The sequence below is a fragment of the Pristiophorus japonicus genome, chromosome 1 (genome assembly GCF_044704955.1).
Source record: "Pristiophorus japonicus isolate sPriJap1 chromosome 1, sPriJap1.hap1, whole genome shotgun sequence".
NCBI classification, from domain to species: Eukaryota; Metazoa; Chordata; class Chondrichthyes; family Pristiophoridae; genus Pristiophorus; species Pristiophorus japonicus.
In genome coordinates, this window is record NC_091977.1 from 69,506,090 (window position 1) to 69,526,936 (window position 20,847).

The 20,847-nt window shown below is 43.5% G+C and overlaps 1 protein-coding gene across 9 annotated transcripts in view; it reads left to right on the forward strand.

Moving 5' to 3' along the window:
• The window catches only part of dennd4c (DENN/MADD domain containing 4C), a 234,982-nt gene that overhangs the window by 58,663 nt on the left and 155,472 nt on the right, over window positions 1-20,847 (forward strand). For all 9 annotated transcript variants that reach the window (XM_070880881.1, XM_070880910.1, XM_070880927.1 and 6 more), the window contains exon 2: window positions 19,398-19,714. In XM_070880881.1, the coding sequence (XP_070736982.1) occupies window positions 19,410-19,714 (305 nt within the window). In that variant the 5' untranslated portion in view covers window positions 19,398-19,409. The remainder of the gene's footprint in view (window positions 1-19,397; window positions 19,715-20,847) is intronic.

The window sequence follows — 20,847 nt, forward strand, 5'->3', positions numbered from 1 at the left end:
TGAGAGTTAAGATTACAGACCTTTCCACTATTTGGTAATGGCGAGTGAACATACATGGAATTGAGCTGTGGTCACCCAGTTATATCCAATACTCCAGCATTGCAACTGTTGTATTACATCTGTTGATTCCTGCCTGCATTTATTTGTATTCATATCACTGACTAGATGGAGCTGTGGGTTAAGCACACTGCTTTTTCTGTAGACTTCACTATTCCAACACGCTCTTGGCTGGTGCCTCATCTACCACCCTCCATAAACTTGGTTATTCAAAACTCTGCTACCAGTATCTTAACTCACACCAAGTCTCGTTCACCCATCATGCCTGTGCTCGTTGGCCAACAATGGCTCCTGGTTGAGCAACACCTTGATTTTTAAATTCTTTTACATGTTTTCAAATCCTTCCATGGCCATGTCTCTCTCTATCTCTAACTTGCTACAGCCCTACAACCCCCCCCCCCCTCCCCCCTGCAAGATATCTGCACTCCCCCAATTCTGGCCTCTTGCTCATCCCTGATTTTAATCACGCCACCATTGGTGGCCGTGCCTTCAGCTGCCACGGCCCTAAGCTCTGAAATTCGCTCCTTAAACCTCTCTCCCTTTCTACATTCCTTTCCTTCTTTAGGACACTCCTTAAAACCTACCTTTTCGACCAAGCTTTTGGTCATCTGCCCTAATACCTCATGTGGCTCAATGGCATATTTTGTAAACACTCCAGTGAAGCACCTTGGGACATTTTACTATGTTAAAGCGCTCTATAAATGCAAGTTTTTGTTGAGGAATGGAATGCTCGCAATATGTAGCAATAATTTGCATTTGTGTAGCTCTACCCTTTGACTGTCAAACATTGCTTCTCTAATGTTTGCATCATTGTGGTAATGCTAATTTAATGCTTCTCTGAAGCAAAACCACTGAAGTGTACAGCTTTAGGATGTTGGTTTTAAATGTAATGTTATAAAATTAATGGAACATTGATGAGTCCACTGAAGCAATTATTTTCCTACATTTCTAAACAGACATTCTGATGCAAGTTAGACTTAATATTGCTGCAGAAATACATAACCACATTAGTGCCCGTTTCCCATCAATATAGACGATACATTTTAAATCAAAATAAGTGCCCCACTTTTTTTTTTAAATATGGAAGATTCTAGAAAATGTTTTTGGATGCTCAATCGGAACCCAGCTGATATACAGGATATGTACACATTGACAATTTAAATCAATAAGTCCAAGTCAGAAAAAAATGCATATGTAATCATTTAAGTGCATGTTAAACTGATTTTTCTACCTTTTAGTTATTTGGAGGCCACAGCTAGCTAGCTGGCTGAAAATAGATCGATTCACTGACTGCTATAGGGGCCTAAAATATGCGGTCAGAGGCTTCCCGTGGGCGGATGCCTATGACCTGCAAAATAAAATCTACAAATTTACCTGGTGGTCCGGGAGGCTCTGCGACTTGCGCTCCTAGACCTCTACGTGTAGGCCTGTGTCGAAGCCCATGTATCCCAGGGGCACATGCGGTTCGCAAACACCCCTGGGATCACGAGGGCTTGCCCAACCAATAAAAGAAGGGAATCCCCATTCATACTTACAGGGAGTTTCATTTCAGAACTCCCCTTAAGCATGAATGTGGATCACTTCGAAACTACACGAACACATGAAATAAATACTAAAATGGCACTTTTTTTTTCAAAAAAAAAAAATCATTGGCTGTAAGTTGCGGCCTGGTACGTACGATGTGGGCCTTGCGCATGCTTTTACCAGGCATAAGAATTTCAAGGGCATTCGCTCGGCAGAAGTTGGGCAAATAGCCTGTGAATGCCCTTTTCAGGTTCAAACAATCTGTCGAGGATTCTTGACAGATCGCAAGTTCCGGGTTTCAGCGCATGCCGAAGCCCGGAGCATGCAGGGTCGTGCGCACCTCGTACGCAACTGTAGGGGCTGCAAATTCAGCCCCAGGGTGTTTTCTGCTGTCTTTTAATCAAAATCGAAGAAATTGAGTTGTCTGATTTTGAAAATTTGTTCAGAATTGACAGTAGAAAATGATGGTGTGTGTTTATGTAGTATTGGAAATAATTGAGCAAACTATAGTTGTTAAATGAAATGTCATGTTTGTTTGTGGCAAGTGTTGTGCTTCATGTGTGCTTGAACAACTCCAGCACATATTATTAATTTAGGATTTGTGCTGAATACATGTAACAGATGCATGTGACAAGAGTACTACAATAATCATAGGCGACTTTAATCTACATATAGACTGGCCAAACCAAATTAGTAATAATACTGTGGCAGATGAATTCCTGGAGTGTGTACGAGATGGTTTTTTTAGACCATCTCATCTAAATTCTAAAAGGGCAGTGTGTTAAGCCAAGCCTGAAGGCTCTGTGCCTCAATGCGAGGAGTATTCGTAATAAGGTGGACAAATTAACTGCACAGGCAGCAATTAATGAATATGATAAAATTGGCATCATGGAGACATGGCTCCAGGGTGACCAAGGCTGGGAACTCAAAATCCAGGGGTATTCAACATTCAGGAAGGATAGACAAAGAAAAAGGAGATGGGGTAGCGTTGCTGGTTAAAGAGGAAATCAATGCAATAGTAAGGAAGGACATTAGCTTGGATGATATGGAATCTGTTTGGGTGGAGCTGCAAAATACCAAAGGGCAGAAAACGCTAGTGGGAGTTGTGTACAGACCACCAAAAAGTAGTAGTGAGGTTGGGGACAGCATCAAACAAGAAATTAGGGATGTGTGCAATAAAGGTACAGCAGTTATCATGGGCGACTTTAATCTACATATAGATTGGGCGAACCAAACTGGTAGCGATACAATGGAGGAGGATTTCCTGGAGTGTATTAGGGATAGTTTTCTGGACCAATATGTCGAGGAACCAACTAGATGGCTGGCCATCCTAGACTGGGTGATGTGTAATGAGAAAGGACTAATTAGCAATCTTGTTGTGCAAGGCTCCTTGGGGAAGAGTGACCATAATATGGTAGAATTCTTTAAGATGGAGAGTGACACAGTTAATTCAGAGACTAGGGTCCTGAACTTAAGGAAAGGTAACTTCGATGGTATGAGACGCGAATTGGCTAGAATAGACTGGTGAATGATACTTAAAGGGGTTGACGGTGGATAGGCAATGGCAAGCATTTATAGATCACATGGGTGAACTTCAACAATTGTACATCCCTGTCTGGAGTAAAAATAAACCGGAAGGTGGCTCAACCATGGCTAACAAGGGAAATTAAGAATAGTGTTAAATCCAAGGAAGAGGCATATAAATTGGCCAGAAAAAGCAGCAAACCTGAGGACTGGGAGAAATTTAGAATTCAGCAGAGGAGGACAAAGGGTTTAATTCGGAGGGGGAAAATAGAGTATGAGAGGAAGCTTGCCGGGAACATAAAAATTGACTGCAAAAGCTTCTATAGATATGCGAAGAGAAAAAGATTAGTGACGACAAAAACATAGGTCCCTTGCAGTCAGATTCAAGTGAATTTATAATAAGGAACAAAGAAATGGCAGATCAGTTGAACAAATACTTTGATTCTGTCTTCACGAAGGAAGACACTAATAAGCTTCCGGGTGTACTAGGGGACCGAGGGTCTAGTGAGAAGGAGAAACTGAAGGATATCCTTATTAGGCGGGAAATTGTGTTGGGGAAATTGATGGGATTGAAGGACGATAAATCCCCGGGGCCTGATAGTCTGCATCCCAGAGTACTTAAGGAAGTGACCCTAGAAATAATGGATGCATTGGTGATCATTTTCCAACAGTCTATCGACTTTGGATCAGTTCCTAGGGACTGGAGGGGAGCTAATATAACACCACTTTTTAAAAAAGAAGGAAGAGAGAAAATGGGTAATTATAGACCGGTTAGCCTGACATCAGTAATGGGGAAAATGTTGGAATCAATTACTAAAGATGAAATAACAGCGCATTTGGAAAGCAGTGACAGGATTGGTCCAAATCGACATGGATTTATGAAAGGGAAATCATGCTTGACAAATCTAATGGAATTTTTTGAGGATGTAACTAGTAGAGTGAACAAAGGAGAACCAGTGGATGTGGTATATTTGGACTTTCAAAAGGCTTTTGACAAGGTCCCACACAAGAGATTGGTGTGCAAAGTTAAAGCACATGATTTTGGGGGTTAATGTACTGACGTGGATAGAGAACTGGTTGGCAGACAGGAAGCAGAGAGTCAGGATAAACGGGTCTTTTTCAGAATGGCAGGCAGTGACTAGTAGGGTGCCGCAGGGCTCAGTGCTGGGACCCCAGCTATTTACAATATATATTAATGATTTGGATGAAAGAATTGAATGTAATATCTCCAAGTTTGCAGATGACACTAAACTGGGTGGCGGTGTGAGCTGTGAGGAGGACGCTAAGAGGCTGCAGAGTGACTTGGACAGGTTAGGTGAGTGGGCAAATGCATAGCAGATGCAGTATAATGTGGATAAATGTGAGGTTATTCACTTTGGGAGAAAAAACACAAAAGTAGAATATTATTTGAATGGCGGCAGATTAGGAAAAGGGGAGGTGCAACGAGACCAGGGTGTCATTGAAAGTTGGCATGCAGGTACAGCAGACGGTGAAGAAGGCAAATGGTATGTTGGCTTTCATAGCTCGGGGTTTTGAGTATTGGAGCAAGGAAGTCTTACTGCAGTTGTACAGGTCCTTGGTGAGGCCTCACCTGGAATATTGTGTTCAGTTTTAGTCTCCTAATCTGAGGAAGGACGTTCTTGCTATTGAGGGAGTGCAGCGAAGGTTCACCAGATTGATTCCCAGGATGGCTGGACTGACATGTGAGGAGAGACTGGATCGACTGGGCCTTTATTCACTGAAGTTTAGAAGGATGAGAGTGGATCTCATAGAAACATATAAAATTCTGATGGGACTGGACAGGTTAGATGCAGGAAGAATGTTCCTGATGTTGGGGAAGTCCTGAACCAGGGGACACAGTCTAAGGATAAGGGGTAAGCCATTTAGGACTGAGATGAGGAGAAACTTCTTCACTGAGTTGTTAACCTGTGGAATTCTCTACCGCAGAGAGTTGTTGATGCCAGTTCATTGGATATATTCAAGAGGGAGTTAGATATGACCCTTGCGGCTAAAGGGATCAAGGGGAATGGAGAGAAAGCAGGAAAGGGGTACTGAGGTGAATGATCAGCCATGATCTTATTGAATGGTGGTGCAGGCTCGACTGGCCTACTGCTGCACCTATTTTCTATGTTAGTATATTGAGAAGCCTACGAGGGAACAGGCTATCTTAGATTGGGTACTGTGTAATGAGAAGGGGTTAATTGTTGTGTGGGGTCCTTTCGGGAAGAGTGACCATAACATGACTGAATTCTTAAGATGGAAAGTGAAGTAGTCCAATCTGAAACTGGGCTCCTAAATCTAAACAAAGGAAACTACGAAGGTATGAGGAATGAATTGGCTATGATCAATTGGGAATATTCATTAAAAGGCATGACAGTGGATAGGCAATGGCTAACATTTAAGGAACGAATGCATGAATTGCAACAGCTATACATTGCTTTCTGGCATTAAAAACACAAAAGGAATATTGCCCAACCATGGCTAACAAAATAAATTAAGGATAGTGTTAGATTCGAAGAGGAGTTATACTAAGTTACCAGAAAAAGTAGCAAGCCTGAGGATTGGGAGCAGCTTAGAATTCAGCAAAAAAGGACCAAGAGATTGATTAAGAGGGGAAAACTTGAGTATGAGGGTAAATTTGCAAGGAACATAAAAACCGACTGCAAAAGTTTTGACAAGTACATGAAAAGAAAAAGATTAATGAAGACCAATGTAGGTCCTTTACAGACAGAAACGGGAGAATTTGTAATGGGGAGGAAGGAAATGGCAGAACAATTAAATAAATACTTCGGTCTATCTTCACGGAAGCAGACACAAATAACGTTCCAGAAATGCTAGGGAACCAAGGGTCTAGTGAGCAACAGGAATGATGGGAAATGATTATTAGTAAGGAAATAGTGCTGGAGAAACTAATAGGACTGAAGGCTGATAAATCCCCAGGGCCTGATGATCTGCATCCCAGAGTACTATAAGAAGTAGCCATGGAAATAGTAGATGCATTGGTTGTCATCTTCCAAAATTGTATAGATTATGGAACAGTTCCTGGAGATTGGAGGATGGCAAATGTAACCCCACTATTTAGAAAAGGAGGGAGAGAGAAAACGGGGAGCTGCAGACCGGGAAAATGCTGGAGTCTATTATAAAGGATGTGATAACGGCACACTTGGATAATATCAATGGGATTAGACAAAGTCGACATGGATTTATGAAAGGAAAATCATGTTCGACAAAAACCCTACTGGAGTTTTTTGAGGATGTAACTGATAGAATAGATAAGGGAAAACCAGTGGATGTAGTGTATTTGGATTTTCAGAAGGCCTTTGATAAAGTTCCACAAGTGGTTAGTGTGCAAAATAAAAGCACATAGGATTGCGGGTAATGTATTGGCGTAGATTGAAAAGTGGACAGGAAACAGTAGGAATAAACAGGTCTTTTTTGGGGTGGCGGGCAGTGACTCGTGGGGTACCACACGGATCAGTGCTTGGGGCCCCAGCTATTCACAATATATATATATATATATATATATAAATGATTTGGATGAGGGAACCAAATGTAATATTTCCAAGTTTGCCGACATAAAACGAGGTGGGATTGAGAGTTCTGAGGAGGATGAAAAGATGCTGCAAGGCGATTTAGATAGGTTGAATGAGTGGGCAAACACATGGCAGATGCAGTATTACGTGGATAAATGTGAAGTTATCCACTTTGGTAGAAAAAACACAAGGACAAAGTATTATTTAAATGGTGATGGCTTGGGAAGTGTCAATGTACAGAGGGGCCTGGGTGTCCTTGTACACCAATCATTGAAAGCAAACATGCAGGTGCAGCAAGCAGTTAGGAAGGCAAATGATATGTTGGCCTTCATTGCAAGAGGATTTGAGTACAGGAGCAAGGATGTCTTACTACAGTTATACAGGGCCTTGGTGAGACTGCACCTGGAGTATTGTGCAGTTTTGGTCTCCTTACCTAAGAAAGGATAGACTTGCCATAGAGGGAGTGCAGGAGAAGAGATCTTTCTCCTTGTCTTCTCCTTTTTTTTCAAAAAAATTCTGATGTTACATGTGATCTAATTAAAATAGTTTTATTTTAATGTTGAAGGGACAGGAACAAAACAAGTATCATAGTTTCAGATGCACCCACTGCCATTAAGCAGCAGTGCTTACACGAAAAGTACACAATTTTAAACTAGTTAGATTAGGTTTTGATAACTCAGTGACATCTCTGACCTTAGACCAACTGAGATTAAAGAAATAAGATCAGACTGCAGGGGGTTTTATTTGTAATATGGAGTCATTCTAACAATAAATGAAATCCTTAACTGCCTGGATAGGTCTGCTGGTTAAGGCGGTGAGCAGTTCAGCAATAAAGTTGAGAACGTGCCAATTCTTAGTCTTGGGTGAATTAGCTGATTCTTCATCACAGACAGTCCCTCGGAATCAACTAAGACTTGTTTCCGCACTTTAAATGAGTTCTTAGGTGGCTGAATAGTCCAATACGAGAACCACAGACTCTGTCACAGGTGGGACAGATAGTCATTGAGGGAAAGGGTGGGTGGGTTTGGTTTGCCGTACGCTCTTTCCGCTGCTTGTGCTTGATTTCTGCATGCTCTCGGCGATGAGACTCGAGGTGCTCGGTGCCCTCCAGGATGCACTACCTCCATTTAGGACAGTCTTTGGCCAGGGACTCCCAGATGTCAGTGGGGATGTTGCACTTTATCAGGGAGGCTTTGAGGGTGTCCTTGTAATGTTTCCGCTGCCCGCCTTGTAATGTTTCCTCTGCCTGCCTTTGGCTCGTTTGCCGTGAAGGAGTTCAGAGTAGAACACTTGCTTTGGGAGTCTTGTCAGGCATGCGAACAATGTGGCCTGCCCAGCGGAGCTGATCAAATGTGGTCAGTGCTTCAATGCTGGGGATATTGTCCTGTTTGAGGACGTTAATGTTGGTGCATCTGTCATCCCAGGGGATTTGTAGGATCTTGCGGAGACATTGTTGGTGGTATTTCTCTAGCGACTTGAGGTGACTATTGTACATGGTCCATGTCTCTGAGCCATACAGGAGGGCGGGTATTGCTACAGCCCTGTAGACCATGAGCTTGGTGGCAGTTTTGAGGGCTTGGTCATCAAACACTTTCCCTCAGGCGGCCGAAGCTTGCACTGGCGCACTGAAGGCGGTGTTGAATCTCGTCAATGTCTGCTCTTGTTAAGAGACTCCCGAGAAATGGGAAGTGGTCCACGTTGTCCAGGGCTGCGCCGTGCATCTTGATGACTGGGGGGCAGTGCTGTGCGTAAGGCCCATGCTTTTGTACACATCAGTAAATAAGTCGACTATGTCCTGCAGTTCAGCCTCTGTATGTGCGTAGATGCAGGCGTCGTCCGCGTACTGTAGCTTGACGACAGAGGTTGCGGTGGTCTTGGACCTGGCCTGGAGATAACGAAGGTTGAACAGGTTCCCATTGGTTCTGTAGTTTAGTTCCACTCCAGCGGGGAGCTTGTTGACTGAGGTGGAGCATGGCAGCGAGGAAGATTGAGAAGAGGGTTGGGGCGATGATGCAGCCCTGTTTGACCCCAGTCCGGATGTGGATTGGGTCTGTAATGGATCCGTTGGTAAGAACCATGTCCTGCATGTCTGGCTGATTCAGCCAGAGCAGCAAATGGGGTGCCACATATTTTTTTATTCGTTCATGGGATGTGGGCGTCATTGGCAAGGCCAACATTTATTGCCCATCCATAATTGCCCTTGAGAAGATGGTGGTGAGCCGCCGCCTTGAGCTGCTGCAATCTGCGTGGTGTTAGGGAGGGAGTTCCAGGATTTTGACCCAGCGACAATGAAGGAATGGTGATATACTTCGAGGTCAGGATGGTGTGTGACTTGGAGGGGAAGGTGGAGGTGGTGGTGTTCCCAGGCGCCTGCTGCCCTTGACCACCTAGATGGGAGAAGCCTTGGTGAGTTACTGCAGTGCATCTTGTAAATGGTACACACTGCAGCCACAGTACGTCGGTGATGGAGGGAGTGAATGTTTAAGGTGGTGGAGGGGGTGCCAATCAAGTGGGCTGCTTTGTTCTGGATGATGTCGAGCATCGAGTGTCGTTGGAGCTGCACTCATCCAGGCAAGTGGGGGGTATTCCATCACACTCCTGACTTTTGTGCCTTGTAGATGGTGGAAAGGCTGTGTGGAGACAGGAGGTGAGACATTTGCTGCAGAATAAGCAGCCTCTGACCTTGTTGCCACAGTATTTGTGGCTGGTCCAGTTAAGTGTCTGGTCAATGGTGACCCCCAGGATGTTGTTGGAGGATTCGGCCATGGTAATGCCCTTGAATGTCAAGGGGTGGTGACTAGACTCTCGCTTGTTGGAGATAGTCATTGCTTGGCACTTTTGTGGCACGAATGTTACTTGCCACTTATCAGCCCAAGCCTGAATGTCGTCCAGGTCTTGCCGCATGTGGGCATGTACTGCTCCATTATCTGAAGTTACAAATGATACTGAACACTGCAGTCATCAGCGAACATCCCCGCTTCTGACCTTATGATGGGGAGAGGTCATTGATGAAGCAGCTGAAGATGCGGAACTCCTGCAGAGATGTCCTGGGGCTGTGATGATTGACCTCCAACCACCACAATCATCATCCTTTGTGTTTGGTATGACTCCAGCCAGTGGAGAGTTTCCCCCTAATTCCAATTGACTTCAGTTTTATTTCGGCTCCTTGATGCCACACTCAGTCAAATGCTGCCTTGATGTCAAGGACAGTCACTCACCTCGCCTCTGGATATCAGCTTTTTTGTCCATGTTTGACCAAGGCGGTAATGAGGTCTGGAGCTGAGTGGTTCTGGAGGTATTGTTGAGTCGTCGTCATGGTTATTGAGTAAGCGCCGCTTGATAGCACTCTTGATATCTTCCATCACTTTGCTGATGATGGAGAGGAGACTGATGGAGGTGGTAATTGGCTGGATTGAATGTGTTCTTTCTACTTTTTGTGGACGGGACATACCTAGGCAATTTTCCACATTGTTGGATAGATGCCAGTGTTTTAGCTGTACTGGAACAGCTTGGCGAGAGGTACAACTAGTTCTAGAGCACAAGTTTTCAGCACGACAGCCGGGATGTTGTCGGGGCCCATAGTCTTTGCTGTATCTATTGCACTCAGCCTTATCTTGATATCACGTGGAGTGAAACAAATTGACTGAAAACTGGCTTCTGTGATGGTGGGAACTGTAGGAGGAGGCCGATATGAATCATCCACTCAGCACTTCTGGCTGAAGATGGTTGTTGGCGCTTCAGCCATGTCTTTTGCACTTGAGTGCTGGGCTCCGCCATCATTGAGGATGGGGATATTCATGATGCCTCCTCCTCCCGTTAGTTGTTTAATGGTCCACCATCATTCATGACTGGATGTGGCAGGACTACAGAGCTTTAATCTGATCTGTTGCTTGTGGAATTCCTTAGCCATGTCTATAGCATGCTGCTTCTGCTTTTTAGCATGCATGTAGTCCTGTGTTGCAGCTTGCCCAGGTTGGCACCTCATTTTTAGTTACACCTGGTGCTGCTCCTGACATGCTCTCTCCTACACTCTTTATTGAACCAGGGTTGGTCCCCTGGCTTGATGTAAAGGTAGATTAAGGGATATGCTGGGCCATGAGGTTACAGATTGTGGTGAAATACAATTCTGCTGGTCCACAGCGCCTCATGGATGCCCAGTTTTGAGCAGCTAGATTTGTTCTGAATCTATCCATTGACCTTTGCACATTTGAATCATGGAAAAAAATCTGTATTCCTGCTCACTATCACTATACAGTTTTTGAACTGGTGACCTCCTTGGCCAATCTGTGTTGTATTATATTGCACTGCACCCAGGAATTTATTCACCAAGCTGTAGGGAGAATGTGAAGCTTTTGTGGTGTAAAAAGTTTCAAGTATACAATTGGGCATTTTGGTTACTGGTGTAAACCTCAAGCCCCCGATTTTTATATCTGTATGCAGCAGCATAATTTGTCATTTGTATGCTTGCAAATTGCCCCCGGTTTGTCGATCATGAAAATTTAATGAAGGTGGAGCTTTTATACACTTGGGGTTTTGGAGCGTGACCTAAAGAATCACACTTGGGCATTTTTGAATTCCTAGAAGTGGTAATCTGATTTCTTTAAGTTGTGGTTTCCATTTTCCAAAAAGTCATTTGCTATTCAGCCTTGGGGATTGCTGTAAAAAAAAAAAACTTCATTGGTAGTGCAGGAAAGGTTCAAGTTTTTAATGCCACAAATCAGTAGATGGCCTAATTTTAGTGAGTGTTTGAGTCACGGAAGCATATACCTCTCGGATTAGTCAAGTGTATTGTTTCTAATATTTCTAATCTAATGTTTCATGAAGATGCATATACTGCACATATTAATAGAAATGGTAACTTTAGTGGGAATTTACTCTAGCAAATACATCAAATTTATTTTATTGCTATACATAAGGTAGAGCTTTGCAAAACCCCTTGTGATGTGAATGTACAATCTTAAGTACTAAACCTACCATTGGCTACACTATCAAATATCTTGTTTTATGACCAGTTTGTGAATTTAAATCCCCCCCCCCCCCCCCCGCCTCCTCTGTTTTAATGGTGCTCTTGTCAGTTAAGGGCCTCATGATGTCTGTTGCAAATGATTTCCAGTTCAATTATCAGCCCTGTGAAATTCCCAACGAACTCTCAAGGTAAAATAGAAGCAAATACAAAAAAAATCCTGTGTTGGGGAAGTTGATCGAGCTTTGGATGAAGTTTCCTTCATTATTATGAAAATGGCAGAGATCACCAAGATAAAGTACTAGGGTAATGCATGTCAGTGCAAGATTGTGGTGTGACGGCTTCCAGTTGAACAGGAAGTGGCAAATGCTCAGCATGCAAAAAGTGCTTCCTGTGATTCTATCTATTTTATGTCACTGCCTATTTTTTTCCTCCCCCTTGCCATTAGAATAATTAACACAGCATAGAAGGCAAAAATGCTGATGTAGGGCATAGGTGACTAAAGTGCAATTGTATAATGAAAATTGCACCACAGTGAATGAGGTGAGCAACCAACCCGAAAATGACATCAAAAACAGAAAATGCTGACAACACAACAAATCAGGCAACATCTATGGAGAGAGAAACAGTTGATGTTTGTCTGAACTATGGCAAGGAGGAGAAAAAAATAGGCAGTCACATTTAATTATTGTCATCAACCTGAAACAATGGGCCCAAATTTGGCCAGGAATTGCTCTGTATTTTTGGAACAACTTGATTTTTTTGGAGTATCTTAAAAATTGCAATTCTGCACATTTAATTTGCGCCAGTGTAAGTGAGTTAGTTAGGATTTTTTTTAGTTTTGTTTTTTTTCAAAAGGGGGCGTTGCCAGCCACCTATGCCTGCTTTGGCCATTTAAGCTAGTTTGGACAACTAATAGTTACTCCAAACTAACTTAGGCCAGCGTATATAACAGAACCTACAAGGGAGCAAGCTATCTTAGATCTGGTCCTGTGTAATGAGACAGGAAAAATAAACGATCTCCCAGTAAAAGATCCTCTCGGAATGAGTGATCACAGTATGGTTGAATTTGTAATACAGATTGAGGGTGAGGAAGTTGTGTCAGAAACAAGCGTACTATGCTTAAACAAAGGGGACGACAGTGGGATGAGGGCAGAGTTGGCTAAAGTCGACTGGAAACACAGACTAAACGGTGGCACAATTGAAGAACAGTGGAGGACTTTTAAGGAGCTCTTTCATAGTGCGCAACAAAAATATATTCCAGTGAAAAAGAAGGGCGGTAAGAGACGGGATAACCAAGAAAATAAAGGAGAGTATCAAATCAAAGACCAATGCGTATAAGGTGGCCAAGGTTAGTGGGAAACTAGAGCATTGGGAAAATTTTAAACAACAGCAAAGAATGACTAAAAAAGCAATAAAGAAAGAAAAGATAGATTTCGAAGGTAAACTTGCGCAAAACATAAAAACAGATAGTAAAAGCTTTTACAGATATATAAAACGGAAAAGAGTGACTAAAGTAAATGTTGGTCCCTTAGAAGATGAGAAGGTGGATTTAATAATGGGAAATGTGGAAATGGCTGAGACCTTAAACAATTATTTTGCTTCGGTCTTCACAGTGGAAGACACAAAAACCATGCCAAAAATTGCTGGTCACAGGAATGTGGGAAGGGAGGACCTTGAGACAATCACTATCACTAGGCGGGCAGTGCTGGACAGGCTAATGGGACTCCAGGTAGACAAGTCCCCTGGTCCTGATGAAATGCATCCCAGGGTATTAAAAGAGATGGCGGAAGTTATAGCAGATGCATTCGTTATAATCTACCAAAATTCTCTGGACTCTGGGGAGGTACCAGAGGATTGGAAAGCAGTTAACGTAACGCCTCTGTTTATAAAAAAAAAAAAGGGGGCAGACAAAAGGCAGGTAACTAACTATAGGCCGGTTAGTTTAACATCTGTAGTGGGGAAAATGCTTGAAACTATCATTAAGGAAGAAATAGCGGGACATCTAGAGAGAAATAGTGCAATCAAGCAGTCGCAGCATGGATTCATGAAGGGGAAATCATGTTTAACTAATTTACCAGAATTCTTTGAGGATATAACGAGCATGGTGGACAGAGGTGTACCGATGGATGTGGTGTATTTAGATTTCCAAAAGGCATTTGATAAGGTGCCACACAAAAGGTTACTGCAGAAGATAGAGGTATGCGGAGTCAGAGGAAATGTATTAGCATGGATAGAGAATTGGCTGGCTAACAGAAAGCAAAGAGTCGGGATAAATGGGTCCTTTTCGGATTGGAAATCGGTGGTTAGTGGTGTGCCACAGGGATCGGTGCTGAGACCACAACTGTTTACAATATACATAGATGATCTGGAAGAGGGGACAGAGTGTAGTGTAACAAAATTTGCAGATGACACCAAGATTAGTGGGAAAGCAGGTTGTGCAGAGGACACAGGCTGCAAAGAGATTTGGATAGGTTAAGCGAATGGGCGAAGGTTTGGCGGATGGAATACAATGTCGGAAAGTGTGAGGTCATCCACCTTGGGGGAGAGGGGTGGGGTGGAGAGAAACAGTAAAAGGGAATATTATTTGAATGGGGAGAAATTACAACATGCTGAGGTGCAGAGGGACCTGGGGGTCCTTGTGCATGAATCCCAAAAAGTTAGTTTGCAGGTGCAGCAGGTAATCAGGAAGGCGAATGGAATGTTGGCCTTCATTGCGAGAGGGATGGAGTACAAAAGCAGGGGAGGTCGTTCTGCAACTGTGTAGGGTATTGGTGAGGCCGCACCTGGAGTACTGGCGGGGGCGGTGGAGGAGGAGGATTTCCAGCATTTTCTGATAATTCAGATTTTCAGCATCCGCAGTACTTTTCTTTTAATTTAACCTTAAATTGACTCAGTTTAAAAAAAAATTAATTCCTGGGATGCGGGTGTCGCTGGCAAGGCCAGCATTTATTGTCCATCACTAATTTCCCTTGAGAATTCCCGTGAGCCACCTTCTTGAACCGCTGCAGTCCACATGGTGAAGGTACTCCCGCAGTGCTGTTGGGGAGGGAATTCCAGGATTTTGACCCAGCGCCGATGAAGGAACGGTGATATATTTCCAAGTCAGGATATTGGGGAACTTTGAGGTGATGGTGTTCCCATGCGTCATTTTCCATGGTAGAGATCGCGGGTTTGGGAGGTGCTGTCGAAGGTGGTGATGCTGTCTCTTGATGGGCAAAAGATTCAGTTGGACTTTTCCTGAGGATTTGCTCTGTAGCAGCAGTTGATGCTTGTTTTTGTTAAAGTCTATGCATGTGTTTTAGAAGGTTGGATTCAAGCACAACTTTGTAATTGAAAAGTAATCCATTTAAAAATATTTTCCTGAAAGAAATTTATTTTTGAAAGTTGTTTTTCATTCCTGCCTAAAGTGTGATGCTCAGAATTGGATACAATACTCTAGTTGAGATTCAGCCAGTGATGTATAAAGGTTTAGCATAACTTCCTTGCTTTTGTACTCTATTTATAAAGCCAATGATCTCTTATGCCTTTTTTACCAGTTTTTTCAACTTGTCCTGCATCTTCGAAGATTTGGGCACGTGCACCCCTCTGTTCCTGCACCCCCATTAAAATTTGTACTGTTTTGTTCATATTGCCTCATGTCGTTTTTCCTTCCAAAATGAATCATAAAGTTTTTATCAGTACATCTCAGCCACTTCTTGTAATACTATGTTCTTATGTAAGACAATAAGTAGTAGGAGTAGGCCAGTTGGCCGCTCGAGCCTGCTCCCCCATTCAATAAGATCATGGCTGATCTGATTTTGGACTCCATTCCACTTCCCTGCCCGCTCCCCATAACCCATCTCTCCCTTTATCATTCAAAAATCTGTCTATCTCCACCTTAAATATATTCAATGACCCAGCCTCCACAGCTCTCTGGGGTAGAGAATTCCACAGATTCATGACCCTCTGAAAAGAAATTCCTCCTCCTATTGCTGTTTTAAACGGGCGACCCCTTATTCTGAAACTATGCCCCCTAGTTCTAGATCCCCCCCCCCCACGAGGGGAAACATCCTCTTTACATCTACCCTGTCAAGCCCCCTCAAAATTATACGTTTCAATAAGATCCCCTCTCCTTCTCAACTCCAATGAGTATAGACCCAACCTGCACAACCTTTCGTCATAAGACAACCCTTTCATCTTGGAAATTAACCTTGTGAACCTTCTCTGAACTGCCTCCAATGTATATATCCCGCCTTAAATAAGGAATCCAAAACTGTACGTAGTACTCTAGGTGTGGTATCACCAACGCCCTGTACAGTTGTAGCAGGACTTCCATACTTTTATACTCTATCCCCCTTGCAAATAAAGGCCAACATTCCATTTACCTTCCTGATTACTTGCTGTACCTGGATACTAACTGTTTCATGTATAACGACCCACAGATTCCTCTGTACTCCAGCATTTTGTAATATCCCCCCATTTAAATAATTTGCTTTTTTATTTTTCGCATCCTCCTCCCAACTTTCCCACCTATCTTTGTATTATTAGCAAATTTGGTTACATTACATTCGGTCCCTTCATCCAAGTCATTAATGTCGATTGTAAATAGTCTTGGTCTTGTGCATCATGATTTTGAAACCATGTTTCTTCAAAAACAAAGATATTTACTGCAGTTAGTGTTTTGAGTTAGGGTTCGTAGTTAGCAGTTTTGAGTCCATTTTTGCATTTAGAACTTCTGTAACACCAAACTTTTGCACTGCCCTTCTCCCCTACTCCTAACATGGCACCGAGTAATGAGACTCTACAGACCAGTGAAGTCACTCTTGATCTGTGCTCAAGTTAGTTGACTTTAGTAGTAACTTTACTGTAACTGACAATTGGAGGAGTAACTGACTTTAGTAGTGACTTTAAAGTAAGTGGTAGGAGGTTTAGACGGGATTTGAGGAAAATTGTTTTCACCTAAAGGGTGGTGGGGGTCTGGAACTCATTGCCTGAAAGGGTGGTGGAGGCGGAAACCCTCAGCACAATTTAAAAAAAAAAAAATTGGATATGCACTTAGTGCTGTAACCTATAAGGCTATGGACCAAGAGCTGGAAAGTGGGATTAGGCTGGATCTCTCTTTGTGAGGAACATGTGTGGACTTGACTGTCGTGTGCCCTACGCACACATAGTCTGCCAACACTCGAATCACAGGTGAGGTAGTGAAGGTGCTTGGGGCCTGTGGAACTCTACCCCAACATGGAGTCATTGCCTTCAGTTGGGCAATGACTCTTCATTATTGGAGGACTCCCAAACGCTCTTGTGCATTTTGAGCCACAAACTTCAACATGTACATCACACTAAGCACTTGCACATAATCATTCCTTCATCTATATAGTATGCTGCCACCGATGTCTGCAGTGATCTGGAAAAGTTGCTATCACTTCTGGCCATAGTAGATAAGATCTACCAGGTCTGTTGTGCCTCCATTGACTTGCTTTGCACTTTGCTGATTCTTGGCTGGTGGTTTCCTTTTTGGTGCAGTGACATGGAAAATATAATGCTTGGAAATCCAATTCTCTGCTGTCCAGCAGAGCCTAAATAGTTAGACAACAGTTTGCATTTATGTAGCATCTTTTAACATAGTAAAATGTCCCGAGGAGTGTTATCAATCAATATTTGACACCGAACCATATGGGATTCACACAGCTTGCTCAAAGCAGTAGGTTTTAAGGATTATCTTAAAGGGAGAGAGAGAGGGATTTAGGGAGGGAACTTCAAAGCTTAGGGCCCAGGCAGCAGAAAGCACAGCCGCCAATGGTGGATCGATGAAAATTGGGGATGCGCAAGAGGCCAGAATTGAAGGAGCACTGAGATTGCAGAGTGGGAAGATGGGGAGGTGCAAGGCCATGGAGGGATTTGAAAACCAGGATGAGAATTTTAACATTCGAGGCATTACCTGACCCGGAGCCAATGTAGATCAAAGAGCCCAGGGACGATGAGTGAATGGGTCTTAGTGTGAGTTAAGATACAGGTAGCAGAGTTTTGGATAAGCTCAAGTTTACAGAACATGTGAGCTGTGAGGAGGATGCTAAGAGGCAGCAGGGTGACTTGGACAGGTTAGGTGAGTGAGCAAATGCGTGACAGATGCAGTATAATGTAAATAAATGGGAGGTTATCCACTTTGGAGGCAAAAACAGAAAGGCAGATTATTATTTGAATGGTGACAGATTAGTAAAAGGGGAGGTGCAACGAGACCTGGGTGTCATGATACATCAGTCATTGAAAGTAGGCATACAGGTACAGCAGGCAGTAAAGAAAGCAAATTGCATGTTGGCCTTCATAGCGAGAGGATTTGAGTATAGGAGCAGGGAGGTCTTGCTGCAGTTGTACAGGGCCTTGGTGAGACCACACCTTGAGTATTGTATGCAGTTTTGTCTCCTAATCTGAGGAAGGACATTCTTGCTATTGAGGGAATGCAACGAAGGTTCACCAGACTGATTCCCTGGATGGCAGGACTGACATATGAAGAAAGACTGGATCGGCTAGGCTTATATTCACTGGAATTTAGAAGAACGAGAGGGGATCACATAGAAGCGCATAAAATTTTGACGGGATTGGACAGGTTAGATGCAGGAAGATTGTTCCCGATGTTGGGGAAGTCCAGAACCAGGGGTCACAGTCTAAGGATAAGGGGTAAGCCATTTAGGACTGAGATGAGGAGAAACTTTTTCACCCAGAGAATTGTGAATCTGTGGAATTCTCTACCACAGAAAGTTGTTGAGTCCAGTTTGTTGGATATATTCAAAAGGCAGTTAGATGTGGCCCTTAAGGCTAAAGGGACCAGGGAGTATAGAGAGAAGCCAGGAGTGGGGTACTGAAGTTGCATGATCAGCCATGATCATATTGAATGGTAGTGCAGGCTCGAAGGGCCGAATGGCCTACTCCTGCACTTATTTTCTATGTTTCTATGCAAGGTGGGAGACTGGCCAGGAGAACATTGGAATTGTAGTGTCGAAGTAACAAAAGCGTGGACAAGGATTTCTATAGCAGATGAGCTGGGGCAGGGGCAGAGACAATTGATGATGCAGAGATGGAAGTAAGCAGTCATGGTGTTGAAGATATGGGTTAGTAAGCTCAGGTCAGGGTCAAATTGGACAGCAAGGTTTCTGCTCATCCTGTACTGGATGTCGGACAAGTAGCGTGACAAATCAGAGGGAGTGGATGGGGTCAGACCTGTCAGTTATACCGTGCTTTCAATGGGGATCGATGCAAATCTGGAATAGGTACCATCAGATAAAATGAGCTTTGTTCCCTCAAAAATTGATCAATGACTAGGATCCATCATGAGTCTTTTCATGGATCAATCACTTCTATTGATACCGAATCTCCTCTGGACAACTTCAGTATAACAGCAGATGATAGCAGAACTCCTTAGTGGAGCCTCTGTTGAACGCAGAGGTTTCTTTTGGCTCAGGGAGGGACAGTTTTTAATTGTGGTACTCTTAAGCTGAAGTGAGAAAATTCCATGAGTATGGTCTGTCTTTGGTGTTTAATGCCAGCCGTGTGCCAATCATGCATCATCCTTACTGGGTCAGTTCTGTTGAACCTTCTTGGCAGGATTGATAATAGCTGACATATGAAATTTGTTCATATGAAATGGCAGAACAGGTAAGTGCTCTGTATAATGCATTTTTGTAGCTGTATTCTGTCCGAGCATTATCTTTTGGCATTGAAAACATTTGGCGTTGAGAATATTTATATCTTGTGCAGTCCTGTCATTTACTGTGAAGAATTGCTGAGATTATTTTTTTTTCCTCTCCCTTTCTCTTAAGGAATATCCAGCCATGATTGAAGATAAAGGCCCAAGAGTTAGTGACTACTTTGTAGTCGCGGGGCTGACTGACACATCTACACCGTTGGAGCAAGAAATCACAATATTAGAGACCAAGTCAACAGGACCGAAAGCACCAATAACAGATCTTGCCGTCATAATCAGATCGGCAGGAGAAAATGTTCCTGAAGGTTATACTTGCGTTGAGAGCACGCCTACAGGACTTCAGGCAAACTTGAATTTTGGGAGCTTGAAAAGTCCAGAGATGCATCTTTGCTACAAAAGAGGGCGGGAGAAACCACCTCTCATTGATATTGGGTAAGTTATTTGATTTTGAAAATCTTTTGAGGTGTGGGTTCATACAGGGGTAGCAAGACAACATTTGAATCTAGTATATTTAATTTAGACTGCAACTGTGTGTAGTTCATAGGCAGATAAGTGGACATTATGGCAGTAATGGTTCTTTCTAGGAAGCTAAAATTTTGACTTCACTGTAGAAGTTCTAGAGACTGAGATCCTGGGTGAAGGTTAGTGCAATGTGTTGGTGATCTAACTGCAGTGCCATGGGGCTTAATTTTTTTTTTGGAGCAACTTGATTTTTCTGCAGTATCTTAAAAATCCCCATTTTGCACATTCAATTTGTGCCAGTGTAAGTGAGTTAGTTAGGATTTTTTTAGTTTTTTTTTCTCAAACGGGGGCATTACCAGCCACCTATGCCAGTTTTGGCCACTTTGGCCAGCTAATAGTTACTCCAAATCTACTTAGGCAAGAGTATGTGGCCACTTCAAAAAACCCTTGTGGAGAGTGAAGAAATCAGTGCAGGTAGGTACATTGGAGGCCATTCGGCCTGGGATCGGGACGGGAAGGGAAGCGGAGAGGATCTTGCACTAAGACTTACTTTTTGTGCTTTGTTTAGTGCTTTGTAATAAGCATTCAAGAAGAAATAAAAAATAGAACTAAGTCTAACTTCATCTGAAAACTCGGCCCGGGAAGGCGCGCACAGGCTGCAGGAAGCAAACTCACCGGACAGGCTGCAGCAAGGGTAAAACACCAGCAGCTACTTCAACAGCGGGCCGGGGATAGGTGCGGGAAGACAGCGAGACCACTCAGCCAGGGATAGGGACGGGACGACCGGGAGACCACTCGGCCAGGGATAGGGGCGGGAACTGCCGACATCGGCACGCACACAGGCTGCAGGAAGCAAACTCACCGGACAGCAAAACACAAGCAGCTATGATTCTTTGAAAAAAATGGCCAAATTTCGGCGCTACTGCGCATGCGTGGACATCACAACCCGACTCCAATGCGCATGTGCAGACTTCCCGGCACTGTTTTCAGTGCAGGGCGCTGGCTCTGCAACGACAGAGGAGAGGCCAGACAGCGGCCAAAGTGGGGAGCGATTTTATTTTTTTCCCGGCGCACTTATCAACGGAGAAAAGTGGTGCAGCTCC